Genomic DNA, 21,918 nt, shown 5'->3' with positions numbered 1-21,918 from the left:
CCTGCCCTTCTGTCCGACCCCCCAGCCCCTCGGAACTTTCGGGTCCGCCATCTGCCTGCCTAAGACCCCAACCGTCCGCCCGAGAAGAAATGGAGTTTAAAAACACGTAAAATGAAAAAGCGGGCTCGTCCGGGATTTGAACCCGGGACCTCTCGCACCCAAAGCGAGAATCATACCCCTAGACCAACGAGCCATCCCGCTTCCAAGTCTTTGGTTCAGTCCATAATCTGGATCTAATTGGATTAGGTTTTGATCACCAATGGCAACTTTTATTTTTAACGTTTTGGAATTATCTCCTAGACCTCGGGGTCGCAGCCCCCGCATGCGCCGTTAACATCACCTGCGGGCAGCTCGCCCCGCGAAAGTACCCAGATCCCTCGAACCCTCTCCGTGCGCTGGGAGAGCCTCCCGGCGAGCGCGCCTAGGACAGCAGGCAGGGGCACTCCTCCGCTTTGGGGACCGAGAGCCCCCCGCCCAAGGGAGCCCAAGCGAGGCCCAAGTCTGGAGGCCGCGGGCCTGGGCGCCGAGTCGGGGACCAGCCGGAGTGCTCCGGGAGAGGAAAAGGAGCGGGGTTTGGAGGGGAGGCGGGACAGACGGGGTCTTGCGCCGCGACGGGCGAAATGAAGCCCGAGTGGTCCCTTCAGGTGGGGCGCCTGGTAAAAGGACGAGGGCGTTCGTGTTTGTTTGTCTGTTTGTTTGTTTGTTTTAATGCAAACGTGAAAAGCAACGTAACACTTTGCAAAGCTATTTGCAAATGTAGAGAAGTGTAGGGCAGAAACCAGATAACCGGCGGCGGTGCCTGGGTGCCCAGCTCGGGAGGCTTGCACCAGAGCGCGCGCGCACTCGTCGCGCAGGCTGGGCGCCGCCCCGCCTCTCGGCGTGGAAGCGGTTGCACGGGAGTAGCCCTCGCTCGCGGTGAACCAGAGTCCAAGGCTGTGAGAGCGCTCTCCTCCTTCGTCTTGGACCTGCTTTCCCCAAAAGGCTTTAACTGCACTGGGCTATTCGGAAGTAAAAAAATAATAAAAAAAAAAAATAATAAACAAATTAAAAAACAAAAAACAAACCCATTTTTTAAAAAAACTGATTTTGGTTCCCTTATGTAAAATTCACGAAACTCCACTCAGAGCTGGCCAAAAAATTCCCAGAAAAATTCCCTACGAAGATTGTTGCAAAACAGAGTGGGAGATGAATGGGGCTAACCCTCTTCCAGGAAACACAGTGCTCCTGTCCCCACTGCCACTCCAGGATCTTGCCAGCCTCTGCGTTGACCGCTCCATTGGATGCTCCCCTCGGCCTCTTCCTCGGAGCACAAGATGCTAACAGGCCTCTTCCTTAACTGGCACCGTCCTCGCCTCCTTTCGTGCGCGCAAAGTGTTGGATGGGCTCTGTCCTGGGCCACCGTGTGTCCTCGCGCTCTTGGTCACGACCGCCTCCGAGTTGCAAGCATTGGCTTCCCTTCTCTATGGGATTATATCAGAAAAGTGCGAGCAGACGTCCTAAACTGGGAACACCTGCCCTAAAGTTTTTCAGTGCGACATTTGCTTTTTTTTTTTTTTTTAACCATTTTTAAAAACCATTTCGGTTTCCTTTTAAACGCAGAATTAATATATACTAAACTGACTTTCATTCATTTATGTTGTTCAAGGAAGTCAAGCGTACGAAATGCAATTATATCCCCAGAGAGCATTGGGGGCGCTGCCACATAGGCAGGGAGCCAGGCTCGCGGGAGTGCTGGGGACCCGCCTGTCACGGCCTTTGCCTGCACACGACCAGGCGGCGACCCTGACCCGCCGCGCCATCCCAGCCCGCAGGAGCCCTCTGTCCGGTCAAATGGGACCTTCAAAAAGGTCACCGCGGTAACTCCAAGCCGCACTCCAGCGCCGTGTGGGTTTCGGAAACAACCCGACCCGGTGCCCCAAAGTGGAGAAAACCACTCGCGGAACCCTGGGGAGACGCGGGAGAAGGGATGAGTGGACTGTTGAATGGGCGCGCAGGCCTTGCCATCAGCCCGCTCTCATCCAAAGAGCCAAGACTGCATCAAGGTCCGGACAGATGCGCCCGGCATGGGCCGGGAGCGCACCTGCACCTGCCGGCACCTGCGCGTACCGGACTCCCAGGATTCATCCACCCCAATGAGCCCACCCTCAGGAGCAGGGCACCTCGGGAGCGACCTGGCCTCGGGAGCGACTACCTCACTACAGAGCCTAGATTGTGGGGACCCACGGGCAAGCCAAGCGAGGGCTTAAACCTAGCCCCCCTCCCGACTGAAACAGGTTCCCAGGGTGTGTTGTGGGAAGGTGGGCGTAGACAGCTCGTCTCCACTAAACCAAGATAGAGGAGACGAGGACTCTGCCCTGGGCTGAGTAGGGTGAGAGGAGAACGGAAGGATCCACCGCGGACTTCCCGAGAGCGAGCGAAACGCGCGAGGGACCGCTTCGGAGAGGTTGCGCGGAGCCCGCGGAGCCTGTGGCCGCAACGCCACGGGTGCAGGGGGTTTGGCTTCTCGGGAAATGCGGCCACTTCTCGTCACCCCGCATCCGAGGAGCCAAGACTAGTCAGTTCCACCTAGGGCCTGGCTCCCAGGAGGACGGAAATTCGTGTTGGTTCACAACTCTTCCAAAGGAGTGAAAAAAAAAGCGGTGTAAAGGCCCCAGCGAGATTTGAACTCGCGACCCCTGGTTTACAAGACCAGTGCTCTAACCCCTGAGCTATGGAGCCAGTTGCAAGTAAGCTTCCTGCGCAAGGGCAGTTGACCGCCACCATCCACCGCGCAGCCTCAAAGTGCCACAGGGAGGAGCCAAGTGCTGAGAGGCGAGCCGCCGCCTTTCAACCGAAGAGAGCCTAATGTCGCCGCCGTCGTCTCAGCAGCGATGTCTGCCAGTGTCAAAGGAGGCAGGTCAAGCCGCAGACCCTGAGAGAACTACCCGCAGAAAGAGGGCAGACGGAGCGCCCCGCCGGGCTGTGAGTAGGAAGACAAGACGCTACGCGGGCAGGGGTGGGACCTCCAGCGGGCGGGGCTTAGGAGGGCCCGAGGTCTTCCGGGGTTTTAGGGGTCAGGGGAAAAGACCCGTTGGTTGGAGAGGGCCTAGACTGGCTGTGTATGAGCTTGAGGGCACGAGGTCAGGGCTGCGAGGGAGGTGTTAGGGGGAGAGTGTGAACAGGCCTGTCCTGAAGGAATCCAGGTGCGGGCTTGGAGGGTGGGATTCAGTTGGGCAGCGAGAGATCTGGAGGGAGAGCCCGAGAGGTGTCGGAGAAATCAGAAGGTCCGGGCGTGAAGGATTAGGAAAATTAGACAAATTAGGAAAAGGCAACCCATTGGGACCGCCTTAACTCTTGCGGAACCAGTTTCCTAAGAGCCCCTAAAGGCCCAAGGGATACGGGGCATGGAGAGTATGAGAGCCCAAGTGAGGGACAGGAGATGAGAAAGTGGCGGGTGTCCGAGATATGGAAGCAGCCCAGTGTCCATCACTGATGAATGGATAAAGAAGGGGTATATTTACACAATGCAATGCTATTCAGCTGTACAAAAAAACCAAACAACAACAACAACAACAACAAACCTGAAATCTTGCCATTTGCGAGGACATGGATGGAGCTAGAGAGCCTAATGCTAAAGGATGTAAGTGAGAAAGATAAATATGATTTCACTCGTGTGTGTAATTTAGGAAACAAATGAGCAAAGGGGGGAAAATGAAAGAGAGACAAATCAAGGAATAGACTCTTAACTGTAGAGAACAAACTGATGGTTATTCAAGGGGATGGGGTGGGAAGAGGGGTTAAATAGGGGATGGGGATTAAGGAGTACACCTGTCATGAGGAGCACGGGGTGATGTAGGGACGTGTTGAATCACTGTAATGTACACCTGAAGCTAATAAAACATTGTACGCTAACTCACTGGAATTAAAGACTTGAGATAAAACTTAAAAGAACAAAAAATAAATAAACAAATAAAATAAAAGAACAGCATGATGGCTACAAGTGGTAGACCTTAACCTGGTGGCCCAACCTGCCCCATGATCCCTGCAAGGCCAGGTGACTTGGGTCTGTGGGTGCCCTACAGTCTGCAGGCTGAGCCATGTAATGGTCTGCTGTTGTTGTTGGGTTTTTTTGTTTGTTTGTTTTGTTTTTGTGTTTTTGTTTTTTTGTTTTCAGGGAAATGGCTCATGCAACTCAAGGATCTGGGATTCATAGGTGGGATCTGAATGAACCAAGTTAAGCCAGTCATTGCTTTCAGAAATCCAAACATCTCCCAGATCTTGGGATGCCCAAAGGATGGGAGAGAAAAATGCACACAATCACACAAACCCTCACACCCGCAGAGTGATATCCGAAGTCACTACACTGCCCTGGTGACCAAAAGAGAGCGTCTCTTATCCCCAATCTGTGATTGTTATTGTAACTGTTGTTATATTTCTTCAGATATATAGATGTCTGTGTAGTTACTCTGCAAATACACATATTCCAGTAGGCACACAATCCCATTTGCAAACACAAAAGCTGGAAATACACACACAGCCAGCCAGCCCTGCAGTCCCCAGACCTGGCCCTATAGGCATCTCTCCAGATAACCCCCTTCTGTGACCTGTAATATATCCTGCAGCACAGTTGTTATGTGACTTTAACTGTGCTACTCAATGCAAAACCCATACAAGCCCAGATACCATTAGGGCTTGATGATAACATCAGCCAATTTAATTAGCAAGTGAATGTTAAAAATGGGTTTTGCTTGTAGAAACTAGTGGTATTCAAATACATGCATTGGCTATAGTGTTCTAAAGCTACTCTCCACATAGGACTCACCCTCTGGAATGAGACAATAATACTGTAGCCTGGACTCTCTTTTTTTTTAAGATTTATTTATTTATTGGAGAGAGAGAGCATGAGCTGGTGTGGGGGCGGGGGGAGTTGTGCAGATGGAGCGGGAAAGAGTAATCTTAAGCAGGCTCCACGCCCAGCACAGAGACCCACAAGGGGCTCTATCTCACCATTGGAGATCATGACCTGAGCGGAAGTCAGGAGCCAGGCACTTAGCTGACTCAGCCACCCCTGTAGGCTGGACTCTTATATGATCCTGTTCCCAGCCCATAAATCACTAGATTCTGATTACCTGGTGCTTTGTCCACTGGGTCTGCCTCTAGAACAGTATCATGCCTGCCCTGTAAGACCGTTGTATGCAAAGTGTGCTTGAAACCTCTCAGGAACTCCATGACACTTGCAGACCAGACTATCCAGTTGTCACTGTCCCTACGTGCCCACACACCTGTCTAAACCTGTGCGGGACAGAATAGGCTGAAATTGGCTTTCATCTAGCCAGGTAACCAGGTAGTGGGGGATGAGATCTAGGCCCCTGACCTAAATATGGGGTGGCTAATATTTAACAACAAATGAAAAATAGGGTCTTATCAAACTGACATAGGTCTGTTTGCAATACCTAAACCTTATTCACGTGCTGATAAATGCCCTCTTTGTAATCCACACACATACACCCCTGCCCCCTCCATCCAAGATATTAACACATGTGCACACATTGCTCACACACTTAAACACACCTGCTCACCCAGTCTAGCAGAAACCTTTGCTCCTGCCGTGCTCTTGCACTCAGACTGGGGGAGTCAAGAATGAGCTCAGCTACCCTAGAAATGAGCTCAGTCTATATTTCCATCTCCTCTTCCCTTTTCCCTGGGGAGCAATAAGTGGGGAACAGCCCAACACCCCCTCCCCAAAGCCCACCCAAACAGAAGCTAGGGAACAATCAGCCAAGGGATTAATACCCCACCAGGGCACAGGCTGAATAGACCTTGGCACTAGACTGCTGCTGGCATACATTTGCCAAGTTCTAGAAAGGGTATGTCAGAGGCATGTCTGTGCTATGTGCAGTCCCCTCCTGATGGCAGCTGTGTCTGTAAAATCGTAAGTGCTGTTCTGTGTTTCAAAATTCCATAACCTGTGGTCTCCTTACTCAAGGGAGACTATACCTTTGCATCTGAAAGGGGTTCAGGCATCTGTGAGAACACAGGGCTGTCATTGTGGCTGAGAATGTACATATCACTCTTTCTGTATCATCAGCTTGAGGAGTACTGGTAGGTAGCCAGGTCCTGGGCTTTCCTCTCGTGTACAGGTCAAGAATCTCCTTCCAGTTCTGGCCCAGGCTGTTCTCTGAGCTGGGAGGGAGTACAGCACTCCTTTCTGAGTAGAGACCCCAGGCCGGCTGGATCCAGGTGTCTGGAGGCAGAGCTGACTGCAGACAAGAAGGGAAACCAGAAGGGATGGTGAACTCGGCTGTCTGGGCCTAATCCTGCGCACTGACAGCACTGGGTTTGGTGCTGCTGGACAGAACCAGAGGCCATGCCAAGCCCAGGCAGGAAGCCCCAGAGATGGGAAGTACCTCTGTCAGCACGTGGGCTCCCTCCTCATCCCCCTCCACTTCCCCATAACTCAGGCCAGATCCACTTGCTGCCAGCAGGCAGAGGACAGGCCCTAGGGGCCAAGGACTCTCTTCCCCCGCTCAGGTGCCGGCGGAACCCTTTTCCACATCGCCTGTTCCGCTGGCTCCAGTGTTGTGGGTCTGCAGGAGCCCCTCCAAGGCCGCCCAGGCCAAGTCCGAGGAGCGGCGAGTGGGGCAGGCCCGAGGTTACCAGGAGGCTCCGACACTGGTAACTTTAACTGCCTCCCCTGGGCAGCCGGGACAAGGAATAAGGCACCCTTGCCTGACTCACCCTCTGGGGCAGGCGGACGAAGCCCTCTCAAGGCCAGATTCGCAGGTAGGTGCCGGTGGAGCAGACGGAGAAAAGGGGGAACACGCGCTCGTGGAAATTGACGCGGAAAGTGTACAGGTGGCGCATGTCCTCCGCGGCGTAGAAGGACACGGCCCCCACCTCCAGATCCAGGGCCACCCGCACGCGGGACAGCTGGCCACAGCTGAGGGGCGTCCGCTCGGGGCTAGTCACCGCCCAGTACTTGCCACTGTTGAGCTGCAGCGCCCAGACGCCCTCCTCTGGGGTGAAGGGCGTGAGGCCCTTGCGACGCACGCTCTCCCGCGCCACACCGAAGGCCCAGCCATCCTTGGAGCCCACTTCCACCTCCCAGTGGTGCCGGCCAGAGGAGAATCCACAGGACGCCAGCACTCGCGTGTTGGTGTCAAAGCGGCATGGGTGGCAGGGCACGTCCTGCGCCCGCTGTCCGAGGCGCACGCTCTTCAGATCCAGAGAGAGAATGAGGCGCGGGTTGGCCGTGTCCGGGTCCAGGGTCAGCTCCACTGAAGGCAGACACAGGGAGGGACGTCCCGTGCAAGCCCCTCGCGCAGCCCTCCCCAGCTACCTCTCCACCGCCATCCCCCCACAAGCACTCGGGGAAGTCAGACAGGTGGAGGGTAGGAACCTGACTGGGATGCCAGTTCAAAGAGATCCACAAATCCCATTTAAAAGACAATGGGGGGCGGGGATTTTGAACACTAGATACTGGAAGGAACTGTTCCCTTTTCTAATGGTGACTATGGTTTCATGGTTTTCTAATTTTTTAAAGTATATCTTTAGAGATAACATTTATGGAAATATTTATGGAAAGAACTTATTTGTGATTTGCTTCTAGTGGGAAGAAGTGGGTAAGGGTGTTTAAGAAAAATATTAGTTGAAGTTGTGTGATGAGAATGTAATATTCATTGAGATCTCCTACTTTTGTGTATGTTTAAATTTTTCATAATAAAAACTTAAAATGTGCACACTTGTCCTAATTACTATCTTCCAGGACTGCTGTTGCCCAGGGGAATCCCACAGTTAAGTATCCCTGCCCTCCTGCAGCTTCCTTTCTGGGGGTAGGGGAGAAGAGACAATAAAACATAAATATGGATGATAAGAAGAATCAGGAGAGAAAGATGTAATTTCAGAGTGGCGAGGGAAAGCGAAAAAGCCTCACTGCAATTCAGCCTCATCGCAATTCAGCAATGACATAAAGGAAGTGAGGAAGCCACTTATACTGAGGTCTAGAGGAAGCATACACCAGGCTGAGCCCCAGCCAATGCAGTGCAAATGCCCTGAGGTGGGTGTGTGCTTGGTGTACTTCAAGAGCAGGTAGGAGGGCTTGTCATGTCTACACAGAGGAAACCAGGGGAAGAGTGTGCACTGAGGCCTGATCCCTCAGCCTAGAAGACCACAGTGAGGACTGTGGTGAGGGAGACGGGCTGTCCCAGGGTTCCGCACAAAGGAGGGGCATGGTCTGACTCAGCTGGTTTAGATTGTTCCAAGGTAAATTCTGACTTAGCTTGTTCAGTCATCAGCATCAGGAGTACGTGCCCTCCCCTCGCCTGCCCTCCTGTGGGTTTGGCTCCCATTCACCCCAGAGTTCTGCAGTAATCAGAGGGAGTAAACTCCCTTCCTCTCTTCAGTCTCCTCCTGCTTTCCCTGACCACCCCCAATGCGCCACCCCCCAACACACATACAACCTGTGTCCCCAGGAGAGGTCTCTGTCTGTATGGGAGAGGAGAGAGCGCCTGGTCCAAGGGAGTGACCCACAATTTATAGGCCTACAAGTCCCACTGCAGCCTGAGGGAGCCAGAATTGGGAGGCAAGGATGAGGAAGCAGACAGCAGAAAGCAGAGGCAGGCAGGCAGAAGGAACAAACATGCACAAAGCCCAGAGAAACTTCATGGGCAAGGACTGGATTCTCTGCATGGCCAGATAATGGGAACTCCCTTTCACAACAACCATCATACCTTTCTCCTCTTTCTCCAGCTCTCCCCGAAGATCCTCTGAGGAGGAAAAACAAAGCAGTGTATGTGTAACTGACTGGGGAGATTGTCTATTTGGCAATGATAGCAATACCACCTCCTCTGACATTTATAGCCCTACCGGCTCACCCACTCCCCAGATACCCCAAAGGCTGAGAGTTGATGTGCAGGCACTGGGTCAAGTGTCAGGGATGGGGAAGGGCAGTATCCTAGCTCTACCTCTCCAGCTTCCCCCTCTTTTGCCTGAGCTGGTCTGAGCTGAGCTCTTCTTCCTCATCCCTCTTTTTGCACCTATATCCCCCTCTACCCTGACTGTCCCTGGGGGAATCTTTGTGCTAGGGAGATGGGGGGCTGCTGCTGAATGGATTTGCTACCACCATTTCCCTGCACCAGTCTGGCCTCGACACACCCTAGCTCCTATTTTCTCACATAGCTTTTGGAAAGGCACATCCTTGGTGCCTAAACTACCAAAACACAACATGGCCACCAGCACTGCATGGCCCAGGCCCAAGCACAGGCCTCTTACCTTTGAACTTCTTGAGCAACCCCTTTAAGACAAAGGTCTTGAGGGAAACATTCCAGACTTTATTCTTCATCTCAGAAGAGACCGTGGTTGGCTTGGGGCCAGGCACATTGTTGCATCTGCAGGACAAAGACCCTGAGGAAGGCCCCCAAACACTGTCCTATTCCCACTGGGCTAAGACAATTAGGATGGCAAGGTCCTCCTGCTGGGGAGAGTTGAAGAAAGGAGAGGCTGATCTTACACCAAAATATCCACAGCCAGGCAGGTGGACATTTGCCTTGGGGAGGTACACAGATAAGACAGTGTAGGAGCTGGGAGGTGAGAGGTCAGGGGTGAGGGAGTAAAGAGAGACAGCTCAGTGGAAAAAGAGAAGAGCCAGCTTGGAGAGGCCTAAGTAACTCTTAGGTCCACTCACCTCCTTAGTGTGTTTCGGAATTCCTGGAAAGAAGGATAAAAGAAAACCAACTCAGCATCAGGTAACCTCCAGTCACCCTTGATAAAATAAACTGGTCTCTTGTCCTGCTTCTAGAGGAATAAGCAGTACCGTGTACCAGCCCCCACCATCTGCATGGGTCTAGATGGCAATGGCTTTCTGCTGGTGGCTGATGACTGGGTGTCTCATCACCTCCCTTCCCACAGCCTTGCAAAGGCTCCCTTCATTACAGATTCATCACTGGAGCCATGTGCTGGGATCTAGTGTTTCCTGCGCTCTCGACACCACCCCAGATAAGAACAGTCCTTTGGCAATGACTGGTCACTCAGATCAGCATCTTTTAAATGACCATGCTTGACCCATTTGTGACCTGTGATGTTTATTTGTGGATTGTGACTATTTACTTTCAAAGAAAGTAGAGTAGAAAATGTCAAAATATCAAATGCATGTATTAAAGAGAAGCATTCTTTTCTGAGACTTTTGTCACAAGGCTTCTCTATGCCTTGTATATAGCTCTTTGGATCTCCTTTCTGTCTGTTATGAATTCATGAATCGCTGAGTAAAACCAGAAAGATCTTTATTGTGGCTCAAGGTCAAGAAAGTTTTGAATCTTTTTATACCTTTAACCCTGGGAGAATCGGGGCAGTCTTCTCCAGTCCTCTTCTGCTCAAGTATGTATTCTACTAAACTCACAGAATCTGACTCTGTTCTCACTTGCCATTTGTGATGCCTTAGGATAAATGATTCATACCTCTGGCCAATCCAGACTCACCTGGAGAAAGTCAAGGTCAGGCTTTCGAGATGTCTCCTGGATCTGGCTGCTGAGCTTGGAGAGATGGGTGATCTCACCCCCAAGCTGAGCTATGTTCTCATTCTGCTTCTGTGTCACCTCCCGGGACAGCTCCTCCAGACGGCCCAAGAGCCTGCCCTCCTGCTCCACCAGGAAGGCCCGCAGTGCCTGGAACTCTGCGCTCACCTTCTCTCTCTCAGCTGCCATCTGCTTCTGTGTCAGGAAAGTAGAAGTTGGACAGGCAATGGCACATCAAGATGTAGCATTTGGAGAGTAGCCTCAGTCATCCCACTGGACAGAATTCCACCCACCTCACTGTTCAGCGGTCAGAGGCTCACCTATACATACCCACCACCCACATCTTCTAGTTTAAATATCCCAACTCTGAGCACACAGCGGCTTCAACACATGCTCCCATATCCCCTGTCACAAATGTGCTTTCTCACCAACCTAGAGCAGCAGCAAACTTGCCACAGAACCACCCTGGGCTATAGCTGTCTCATTTGGAAAGGAGGAAGAATAAAATAGGGTCTCTCAGAGCCACTGTATGGATTAAACTGAGGTCACTTCCTCCTCATGCCCAAACACATGTATTTTGAGTTAAAAACAAGACTGGGGGCCCAAAATGGAGTCACCCATGCTAAGTCCCATACCAGGAAACAGAGATGTAATTACAGATTCAATTTTCCCAGAAATAGAATTTTAAAAAAGACAAGCAAGAATCCCCTGATCAGCATTAGTTAAGTAACTACCTGATAAACCCCTACTCTCCCCAAGAGGGACAGTAACTTTGTAATAACCAATCTGCTTTTTGGCGTAGTATAAATTCCTTGTTCCTGCTTCCTTCTGCCTATAAAATCTTTTGCCTTGTATAGCTTTTCAGAGTTTGGGGGTTTTTGTTTGTTTGTTTGTTTGCTTGCTTGTTTTTGTTGTTCTTGTTTTTTGTGTGTGAGAGAGAGAAAGAGAGCACAAAAAAGGGGAGTAGCAGGCAGAGAGGCAGGCTGCCCGACATGGGCTCAATCCCAGGACCTGGGATCACAACCTGAGCCAAAGGTAGACGCTTAGCCAACCAAGCCACCCAGGCGCCCTTTCAGAGTTCTTTCCTATCTGCTAGATGGGCTGCTGCCCCATTCATGAATTGCTGAATAAAGACAATAATATCTAAAAAATTTTACTCAGCTAAATGTTCTCCTTTAACATTTGTCATCCCTCCAATTTTCACTCTTGACTTTACTTCTTTTTAAAGAATGCCCCCACAGGGCCAGGATGGTGGGCGGTCCTCTGTTGTCACTGAAAGAGGGCCCACCTGGGGGAGCACCAGGGGGGTGTTCAGCTCACCAGAAGCTCTTTGCTCTCCTTCTCTTCCGTGGAACGGAACACCTCATAGTCCTCCAGATCCTTCTTCAAGACCTTCAGCCTGGACTCTAGGAGTTCCTGGGGGGGGGGGTGAGAAAGGAGACATTATGGGGGAGGACTCTGGAAACCCCAACTTGTGCCTTTCTGGAGCTATCCAGGAGAAAGAGAACCTCTTCATTGAATAGAGGAGGCAGGGTTGAAGCCATATCTGGACATAGGGATGGCTACCACCTGCACAGGCTCACATAAGGGAAGAGGGCAACTGAAGGGTAACTCCTAAGCCCCAAGGTCTTATTTCCTAAAGACCATCTGTACACAATACAAGCTGAAATGCAGGCTATGTACAAGCCCAGCCTACCTAGTCTTCCCCGCTGCTTTCCTCCTCACCATCAGAAAGCCTCCTGGATGGGAGGGCTGGAGTGGGGTAAGGACTAAAGAAAGACTGGGGCTGTGTGCCCATAGCCTCTGTGGACACCCCAGAAAGGAGGCAGGGAAGAGACTGCCCCAGATCCGTATCTTTGACACAGCCCAAGACTGCCTTTGGTTCTCTACTCAACCCAGGAGTCCCCCACTGCCTGGCCCCAACCCCTCAGAAGGCCTCCCACTCGGGCCCAGGACGCGAGGGCGCAGCACACCGCCACGCCCAGGGAAAGGGCTGAGAGAGGGGGCAGGGAAGTGTGGGTGTGGCTGAGACACTGCTGGAAGCCGTGGAGAGAATCGCCAAGTCTGTGGAGGTATCGCGAAGGTGGGCCAGTAGGGAGCCCAGAGGGAAACTCGAGGATGGGTGGGAGGGTGGTGTTGGCGGAGCAGCGGCGACACAGCGAGAGCCGCACTCAGCACCCAGCGCTGGGTAGGTAGATCGGCAAAGGAGGAAAGAGGCAGGGTCTCCCCCGGGCCCCCCGCCTGCCCGCCGGCCGTCTGCGCCGCGCGCGCTGGAACGCCGCGAGAGCTGGGTCTTGGCTGTCTGCGCGGGGGTGGGGGCAGGGCGCGGCGCTCACCTTCGCTTCCTGCACAGCCTCGTCCAGCGGCAGCACTGCGTGCGCGCGGTGTTCACGGGCGCGGTCACACACCACGCATATGGCGCGCCCGTCGTCCTGGCAGTAGAGCTTGAGCGGTTCGCCGTGCTGGACGCACCCGGCCGCTGCCGCCTGCGCGGGCCCGCGCTCCCCCGGCGCGGCCGCCGGCAGACTGAAGCGCCGCAGCAGCGTGGTCACCGAGGCCAGCTGCCGGTTGGGCCGCAGCTGGCCGGGTCGCACGGGCTCTCGGCACTGCGGGCAGGGCAGCGGGCCGGGCAGCGGGCGGGACGCCGCGGGGGCTCCCACGGCGGGGCGCTCCCAGCAGCGCGCAATGCAGGAGCGGCAGAAACTGTGACCGCACTCGACGGACACCGGCTCGCGGAACATCTCCAGGCATATGGAGCAGGTGGTCTCCCCCTGCAGCTCCGCGGCCAGTGCCAGCGCCTCGGCACCGGCGCCGGGGTCCGTCCGCGGCCCCACCGCTGCCATGCGCTCCCTCGGCGTGCCTGAGCCGGGCGGTGCTGGGGAAGTAGAGGGGCCCGACAGTACGCGGTTCCGAGTGGGTTGGCCAGGTCCGGCCTCCGAGCACCCACTGGGAGAGGAAGGGCGGGGCTGGAGCCGGACTGGTGGAGACCGGAGCTGAGAGCTTGCCCGGCCGGGAAGCGAGACCGGAGCGAGCGCGCGGTGGGCGGGGCAGACCATATTTATGGATCGGATCCAAGTGCGGGCGGGCGCCGTGGGCCCCACTCGGGGCCCCTCAAACACTGGCTTTGATCTGTAGCCTCTTCCGTCCCCTGGCGTCCCCTCTCCGTCGCCCCCCCCCACCTCGCCCAGACCCTCCGCTAGCCTCTCTAGGCACCCCCAGCCTGACCCAGGCAGCCTTGGGAAACGGGCCTGGACTGGTGGGCGCACAGCTGGGCGCCACTCCCGAGCCCCACCTAGCACGGCCGGGCCAAGGGCCTAGCGCCCGGGCCGCAGTGTCAGGTTCCCGGAGTGCAGGTTTGTCCTGGACCGGGGCTGAGCTAAATTTAGGTTCTGGAACGTGGCTCTTGCCCCCACCTCCAAGCGTGCCTTGTATCCACTTCTGTGGCTTCTTCTCCCACCGTTGTTCTCCCCCTTGTTTATTCTTTCTTTAATTCTTGGCTTTGAACAAATAATACATTTACAATACATTTTCCCATTTGAATCTCCACCAAATGAACCCAGTCCTCTACTGTCCCTCCAGAACTGCCAGGAATATTTGGTTCCACCACCATTCCTCATTCCCAAAGGGCACTCGGGGCGGGCATTAGACACCACCCTCCTCAGAAACCACTCTTGTCAAAGTTACCAGTAACCTCAGTAACCTAAAGGCAAAGGCTCCTCCTCGGGCCTACCTCACCTGCCCTTTCCTCTGATGCTTCCTCCTTGCTGACACTCTTCCCAGGCATCTTTGTGGATGCTGTAGTCCCTGGCTCTCCTACTTTTTTCTTGGCCTCCCTCGTGGGTTCTTCCTCCTCTTCCTGCACTTGCTCAGTTCTTGGACCTCTGTCTATACTCACTCCTGATCTCTTCCACTTCCTCGGCTTGAAAGACCCTCTTGCGGATGCCACAGTACACATCCCCACCCAGCATCCCCTGCTGTTCCTGGTTCTCACATCCCACTCCCAGTAGCATGTTCTAAGGGGTATCACACACTCACCATATCCACAACTGTACTTCTCATCTGCCCCTCCACCTGTTCCTTCCAGAGCCTTCCCCACACCACCCCATGTAACATCAACTCCATCCCTCCAGGTGCTCAGGCCAAACTGGGAGTCCTCCCTGTGACTCCCAAGAGGAAAAAATGCACATGCTCCACCCTCAGTCCCCTGTGTGTCCTCACTCACACCCTCCACTGCACCATCTCCAATGACCTCATGATCACAACAGTTCTCTCCCCTTTGGTCACACTGCCCTACCCCAGCTTCTCCACCCAGCTCTGAGAACAGTCCTGTTGAAATGTTAAGTCAGATCAATTTTAAGTTCTCCTCTGCTCAGACCCTCCATTGGCTCCCACTGCTCAAAGTAAAAGTTGAAGTCTTTTATAATCCTCCAAACGCCCTACCTGTTCTTTGACCCCACCCCCTGCACCCAGCCTCTCTACCTGCATCTCCTATCACTCTTCCCAGTTGACTCCTCTCTTCTCACAGGGACTGCCTTGCTATTCCTGCAAAATGCCAGCAAGATCCTATTTCAGCACCTTTGAACTGGCTTTTACCTTTACTGGGACCTCTCTTTTCCCATACTTGCATGGCTTTCCCATACTTCCCACCTCCTTCCAGTTCTTGTTCCAAATGTCATCTCTCAGCAAAGCCAGCCGGGACAACACTGTTTAAAATCACCTCTTACCACACTCTTGTCCTTCAACCTGGCTCTGTTTTCTCTCTAACACTCTGGAATTTGAGCTGTTAGAGGAGATGACGGTGTCAGTTTTGTTCGTGGCTGGACCCCCAGGGTTCTAGAGCAATTCTTGTTGCACAGTAAGAAAAGTAAACTTGTCTTGGGTTGAACTGATTAAAACGTGGTTCCAAATTCAGATTTACAGATGTGGTTCACAGCGAAAAATGTGCCCAGGGTCTATGCTCCAGTCTCCTTCCATCCCAAACGATCAACTTTCCGATTGTGAATTATTTTTACACAAATATTATGTCGTTTACTACACTCCCGTTCTTCCTGGTTAATAAACGTAGCAGCCTGTACACAGACTTCCTTACTTTCCCTTTTTGGCTCACAGTTCATTTGGGGCATCGTGCCTGATGGTTTCCCCTGTTTTCCACTGCTGCCTTCGGGTGTTTATTCCGGCCCTGTCCTCCCCGCCAGTGTCCCTCAATGGATACCCGCTGCCCTGGAGTCAGTGAAGGGCTAGAACACACCTCCGGCCCTGCCCGACCGGCTTTGCAAGCATCTGGGCTGTCTTACTAGGCTCGTCGCACACCCACTGTCCATACTAATAAGCAGCCAAGGGAAGGTACAGAGAGGGTTCGAGGAAAGTGGGGATGTAGCTCAGTGGTAGAGCGCATGCTTTGCATGTATGAGGCCCCGGGTTCGATCCCCGGCATCTCCAACGCGGTGTTGCGGTATCCCTTTTTTTCCTTCCGTGCCAAGTTTCCAAACGGCGAATGTTCGCAGAGCCCTAAGGGGAAATCCCGCATCTTGGAGTTCGCCCAGAATGGAAACCTCGGCGGCGGCCGCAGTGGCGGGACCCACCCACTCCAATCCCCAGACCCTACCTCTAACCTCCTGATTAAAATATCACAAGGTGAGCGTGCGAGTGACATTAGGAGGCCCACGTTTCCCCCTCCTTTGCGCCCTGCGCTTTCCGGGAGAGGGAAAAGGCTGGGTGGCTGGCAGAGCAAGCAAAAAACAGACCCAGGTGGGAGGGGCGGTCGGGCAGGATCTGCGGAGGTTGAGTTTTCAGGTTTTCCTAGCGGCTGGAGTTTTCAAATAAACCCCCTTTTATGTCTGAAGCGGCTTATAACCCGAATCCTACCTTGAATTAAGAATTGTTGAAATGTAGGTTCTCGGGCGCCCGGCTAGCTCAGTCGGTAGAGCATGAGACTCTTAATCTCAGGGTCGTGGGTTCGAGCCCCACGTTGGGCGCTATGTATCCTTTTTTGTTCATTTGACTCCCTCCGGGACGAACGGAGAAATTCTATTCTGGAAATTTCTTGTGTGTGATCCTGTGGATATAGGTTTTTTTTGTGGATATAGCTTTGTTCACTAATTTATGATTTACTGCTAACAAAATGAATTTTATAGAAGTGTATGTGAATTATTAGTTTTTAAAATTGTTCAAATATGCGTAATAAAACTTCCTGTTTCACTAATTGTTACATGTACAGTTCTGTAGCTTTACACACATTCACACAGTTGTGCAGCCATTACCACCATCCATTTCCACAACTTTTTCATCAGGCAATACTAACTCCCAGTTCTGTCCTTCCTCCAGCCTCTGGCAACCACCATTCTACTATCACTATGACTACTCTTCATTTTATATATATCCACATGCTACACTTTTTTTTAACCCTTCATCTGTCTATAAACACTTGGTTGGGTTCCTTCTGCCCTTTTGGCTTTTGTGAAAAATGTGGCTATTAGCATGGTGTGCAAATATCTGTTCAAGTTCCTGTTTTCACTTCTGTTGAGGATATACCTAGAAGTGGAATTGCAAAACATACGTATTTCTTTTTTTTTCTTATTTTTCTGTCTAATTTTTATTCCAGTGTGACATATGGTAGTTCTATGTTTAATTTTTTGAAGAATCAACCATAGCATTTAACAGAGTTCCACAAAATGAATTTTTAAAACATTTTTTTGAGTAGCTTGTACACTGTACTGTTAAAAAATTGAACCATACATAAAAATATTCAGCAAAAAGGGTCTATCATCTTCCCTCATTAGGTAACAATTTTTGTACTTGTGTATATAGTCTTGCACAGTCATATATCTTTTGATGCAAATATATTTCTATTTTCCTCTATTTTATACAAAAAGATAATTATAACTCATATTTGAAGATCTTTCCATCTCAAGATGTAGAAAATTTTCTAAATCTTTTTTTTGCAGATGCATAATGTTCACCTGTAGATGACTCATAGTTTATTTAACAGATCACCTACCGAAGGACATTTGTATTGTTTCCAATCTCTTGTTATTATAATAAATTCTGCAGTAAATAAGTATGTAGTGTTGTTATTTTGCACTTTTGCACTCATATCTGTGGGCCAAATTCCTGGGAGTGAGATTGCTGGGTCAAGGTTTATATGTGATTGTAACTTTATGGAAATAAATCACTGGACTGTAGATCCTACGGGGTGATTGATAATCCTTCCTGTCAGCCATGAACCATGTTGCCTATTTCTCCACTGCTTTGGTGACAACGGGCAGCTTTAACAAATCTGACATGACTCTATCCCCCCAAAATCCCCTCACTGCTTGTCCTACAAGATAAGATGATATCCATTGCAGGGCACTGTCTGACGGGAAGAGGGGCCTTCCTTTTGCAGCTCACAGGAACATACTCAGGCAAAAGATTCTGAAGATCAGCGTCACTCTTATTTATGGCTTCTATAGGACAACATCATTTTTCTTTTTTCAGGCTTGTTTCTGTGAAGGCTATCATGTTTTCTTCAAAACCATGACATCACTGCAAAGCCACGACACCACTGGAAAGGCCTCAATTATTTCTTATTCTGAGAATTTTCTCCCTTGGACAGAAAGAATCCAAGTAAATACAAGAAATTAAATTTGTATGTGATTTTCCACTTGGTCTTGGTGTCATATGGGGCATATTTAAATTATTAGGTCATGCATGTGACTTGTAGTTTATGATAATTATATATAATTTATAATTTACTTATATAATTATATAAATATATGATCTACATATAAATAAATAAATCAACCATCCTCTTGAGTATTTTCATTTAAAACCTCATTTGAGACCGATAATTATCTCCTCGTTTAAGCTATTTACGGCTATTTTCTAGCTAGTCTAAAAATACTCCAATATCAGCTATTTAACAGTCAGTGGTTTCCCTTTACTAGAGTTGGCAAAGCCTTTCTCTTAGGGTCTGTGTAGCATCAGGAGAAATGGTTCAACTACCATCAAATGCTGCCCTGTTTATAGTATATCACATTTGTTTGTGGGTGCAAAATCCCCTAAATAAAAGGCAGGTCTCGGTCACATGGTGTTGTCCTGGGGAATGTAAATTTGGGGCAAATAGGAAGACAAAATGTCAGCCAGAGCAACCTAATTCTGGAGGACTGCATGCTAAAGGAAGAGTGGCCAAATAGATGACCCAGAATGACCTGCTCTTCCATTATGTGTCAGGACCAACTGGATTAAAATCACTGGATATTTTGGGAAACTCTCTCTGCTGTCATTTGAGATGTTTAATGTCCAAGGACTAAGGAAGGTATTTTAATATAGAAAAAAACACTAACTTGTTGTGTGATTAATATTCAATTTATCTAGTTGTAAATGTTAAAGCCTAGTTTTTCTCAAGGTTTGAAGTTCAATTTACTAATACTGTTGTTGTTTTTTAAATCAAATCAGCAGTTTTTGGAACAGGAAAAGTTACTAGTTCCTTTAACTAGTTCCTTCCCTAGTTCCTTCATGAATTGTGATTATCAAAAGGCGTCATTCTGAACAACTGAGCCACTGGTGATATTTTCTTTTAGACATTCCAGGTGACAATTATGGACTGAACCCCCACTGAGTATGGAGGAGAAGGGGGCACTGATTAGGTCACAGCTAGAGTGCAGAGCCAGGACCTGAACCTCAGTTGCTGCTGTTGTCTCCCTAACCACCAACTCATAGCAGTTAGAAACACCATGTGTATTGTCTACTTGCAATCTTCTGAATGAGCCTATGTGTTCATTATCTGTCCTTAAAAACTCCATATCGAAGTCCTACTGTATTTCTCATTAGCCTGGAAGTCCTCTTAAGAGTATAGATCCGGTGTCCTTCACACATTTTTCTAACCACTTGTAAACAAAATCAGCAGCTGGTGTGGAACGATTCACCAGAAGTCAGAGCCAGGGAGGTATGGCTGTGAATCCTTATCCTCCAAGTTCCTGGTCTTTCTTTTCGTCTTGAATCCACCAAGCACACTCCTACTTTGGAGCCTTCCAACACTCAGCTCCCTCTCCCAAAGGCCTCTTCCCAAGATCTTTGAAAGGCTGGCTCCTTTTTTCCTGACTAAGCTCAGTCACCTCTTCTGATACATCTTTTTTAGCCCTTCTCTAATGCTGTCCTCTGTTTGTTTGCCACTCTGTCAGATCTCCCTCATTAATTTTCTAACAGTTCTTTTCACCCTCTGAGATAGAGCCAGTGGGGTGGGAAGAGATAAAATTGGAATTGTAGAAGAGAGAAAACTGAAGCTGGATGATGGGCACTTGGCATTTCATAATACCATTGTCTCTACTTTAAATTTCCTAATAAAAATATTTTTAAAATAAAGCAAAAGTTTATATACTTATGAGTGAGAGATTTAAAAAATTAGGTAAGTAATTTTGTACAGTAATGATATTGGGCTTGGGGGGCTCCCCCAAAAGTCGCTGGGCTGCTTCCCTGAAGCCTTCACTTTCTTTCCCCTCTTGAACTCTAGAGCCTGCTTCTACACACCTGCAGCATCCCACAGGCTCCAGACCAATGAGCTGCCAGTGAGGCTGAGTGAAGAGGGCGGCTGGGTGAGACACCTCTGGAGGGACTGATGGTCCTTTTGACGGTTCACCACCACTGAGGAGGACACAGTGGGAGGAATGCAGGATAGACGCCAGGTGGGTTTGCCTTAGGGGGCAGGCGGGAGCGGCAGTAGGGTACCACTTGGAGGAGCAGGGGTGGGCCCCCTGAGGACAGGTGGATGGAGGCCCCAAGCTGAGAGTGAAACCAGGGGGGTAGAAGAATTTAAACTTGCACGTGGGAGTGGCAGTGGTGTGGACTGGCCGCCATCGCCGTTGGCCTCACCCAGCCAATCACTGACAGTCCACGGGCAGAACCAAAGCTGCTTTCCCCGCGGGGCTTGCTTGAATTTCTCTCGGTGCCCTGCGGTTTTTCCTCTCCTCCATCCTTTAGCTCCCACTTCTGTTTCCTGTACCCCCAGGTTCCCTCACCCTCTGTGAAGTGTCTGTGCGTCAGTGGCGTCACCTGGAAACCGGGGACAACAATGTTACCTACCTCCCGGGGTGGTTAGGCTCCTTTGAGGCTGACCCCTAAAACAGGACCGGACACCATCAGCACAGAGCGTGTGCCTGGTGCGGTAATTACCACTGCTAGGTCTTCCCTGAGAGTACTTTTCCCTGGCCTGCCTGACTTCCACCATATATTTCCAGCTCATGCCTGCTTGCACTTTTTAATATTTCATGTGTGGTTGCGTGGCCTTCTTGCCTTTTGTTGCCTTTTAACCCGTCATGCTCGTAAGTTCTTTGAAGGAGTGCTCCAAAGACATCCACCACCTTCTAATACCACAGACCTTGAGGCCTGGACTGTATTGGTTGAAGTGAACGGGTCAAGAATGAGAAAAGACAAGAGTACGTGTAAAAATATAAAAAGTATTCAAACATATATGCACGTAGGTTCCAAAGACAGATGACTGAAGTAAACAAATTCACTGAAACTGTTCTAGATAAAGAGAAAAACACTAATGACTTCTTATTGTTTCCATCCAGTTTTGAACCAGGGACTTTCCACATGTTAAGTGAACGGGATAACCACTACACCACAGAAACAGATAATTGTGTGATTGTTTCATGAGTCTAATAAGACTTATAGTCATGGACCCTGCCAGGGTCTCTACCCAACCAGGGAGGCAGAGCTCTTAGAACCATTCCTCGTGGCCCCGGGTAATATTGTCTAACTGCCCAGCTCCACCAATTAGTAGATCCGGAAGCCGGTCACATTCAGCAACTCAAAACAAAACAGGGAATGAAAGAAAGCAGGCATGCAGCAAGGAAGGTAAATGCGGCTTTGGAGGTTTGAGACTAGATAATTCTCTCCATTTTGTCTCTTTCCTCTAGCAAAACAGCTCGAGGGTTTAAGTTTTCACCCATTTTGAGCTGGATTGACACTAACAATCTAAAGGATTAAGGAAATGGTAAACATATTCAAAGAATATGAGCTTTGAATATATTTCATCAAAATGTAGATATAAATTAGCCAAAAATAAAATTAGTTTTACATATGCTTCAGAAATGATTGTTTCTTCTAAATTAGGTGGAATTATCTATTAAAAATAAAAAGGATATTGAAATACCAAATTCTAAGTCAATGTTATTTAAATAAAGCTGAAAATTTAAAATTTGGAAATGTAATTAAATCTTTTCAGTATTTTCTAAAAATAAAACTAATCAATTCTAGCATTGAATGTCCATATTTGGGATGAGGCTTAACACATGGTATATGTAGATCTCTATATCTGCAAATGTAAGATTATTATTGATGGTTTAATATTGCAAAATGGGTTTTTTTGGTCACCTATGCTGATTCTGTGGAGACAGGAATTGGAATAGAGGTGGAGTTCTGCTGAGTCGGGATCCTTGAGCGTTTTCAA

General features: G+C 50.1%; 1 protein-coding gene, 1 long non-coding RNA gene and 4 other non-coding genes across 8 annotated transcripts; 3 read left to right on the top strand and 3 right to left on the bottom strand.

Annotated features, from left to right (window-relative positions):
- Positions 1-121: 121 nt before the first annotated feature.
- Positions 122-193, bottom strand: TRNAP-UGG (transfer RNA proline (anticodon UGG)). The gene has a single exon. It is a non-coding gene; the product is annotated as a tRNA-Pro (tRNA).
- Positions 194-2,645: 2,452 nt separating this feature from the next.
- On the bottom strand, positions 2,646-2,718 carry TRNAT-UGU (transfer RNA threonine (anticodon UGU)). The gene has a single exon. It is a non-coding gene; the product is annotated as a tRNA-Thr (tRNA).
- Positions 2,719-4,841: 2,123 nt separating this feature from the next.
- On the bottom strand, positions 4,842-13,483 carry TRIM7 (tripartite motif containing 7). Of its 2 annotated transcripts, none has more exons than XM_059416234.1 (8): positions 12,824-13,483; positions 11,808-11,903; positions 10,452-10,679; positions 9,662-9,684; positions 9,250-9,365; positions 8,709-8,744; positions 6,718-7,256; positions 4,842-6,239 (listed from the first exon to the last, which is right to left on the bottom strand). In XM_059416234.1, exons 1-7 carry the CDS (start codon positions 13,328-13,330, stop codon positions 6,745-6,747), a joined length of 1,518 nt encoding a protein of 505 aa, XP_059272217.1. In that variant the 5' UTR covers positions 13,331-13,483; the 3' UTR covers positions 4,842-6,239; positions 6,718-6,744. The 2 variants fall into 2 exon arrangements, with proteins under 2 accessions (XP_059272217.1, XP_059272216.1); XM_059416233.1 differs by having other exon boundaries at positions 10,452-10,682; positions 12,824-13,482.
- Positions 12,505-21,632, top strand: LOC132027443 (uncharacterized). Of its 2 annotated transcripts, XR_009407157.1 has the most exons (4): positions 12,513-12,570; positions 17,964-18,114; positions 19,978-20,149; positions 20,473-21,632. It is a non-coding gene; the product is annotated as an uncharacterized LOC132027443 (long non-coding RNA). The 2 variants fall into 2 exon arrangements; XR_009407156.1 differs by lacking the exon at positions 17,964-18,114 and having other exon boundaries at positions 12,505-12,570.
- TRNAA-UGC (transfer RNA alanine (anticodon UGC)) lies at positions 15,855-15,926 on the top strand. Its single transcript has one exon. It is a non-coding gene; the product is annotated as a tRNA-Ala (tRNA).
- TRNAK-CUU (transfer RNA lysine (anticodon CUU)) lies at positions 16,390-16,462 on the top strand. The gene has a single exon. It is a non-coding gene; the product is annotated as a tRNA-Lys (tRNA).
- Positions 21,633-21,918: the final 286 nt, after the last annotated feature.

Source organism: Mustela nigripes, chromosome 12, assembly GCF_022355385.1.
Source record: "Mustela nigripes isolate SB6536 chromosome 12, MUSNIG.SB6536, whole genome shotgun sequence".
In the NCBI taxonomy this organism is placed as follows: Eukaryota; Metazoa; Chordata; class Mammalia; order Carnivora; family Mustelidae; genus Mustela; species Mustela nigripes.
The sequence above is the reverse complement of the archived record's forward strand: the minus strand, read 5'-3'. Positions and strand labels throughout refer to the sequence as shown.

Coding starts and splice junctions, on each gene's coding strand:
- TRIM7 (XM_059416233.1), bottom strand. CDS start 13,330: ATGGCAGCGGTGGGGCCGCGGACGGACCCCGGCGCCGGTGCCGAGGCG. Junction 11,904..12,823: donor AGGCTGTGCAGGAAGCGAAG/GTGAGCGCCGCG, acceptor CCCCCCCCCCAG/GAACTCCTAGAGTCCAGGCT. Junction 7,257..8,708: donor GCTGGAGAAAGAGGAGAAAG/GTATGATGGTTG, acceptor GTCTGCCTTCAG/TGGAGCTGACCCTGGACCCG.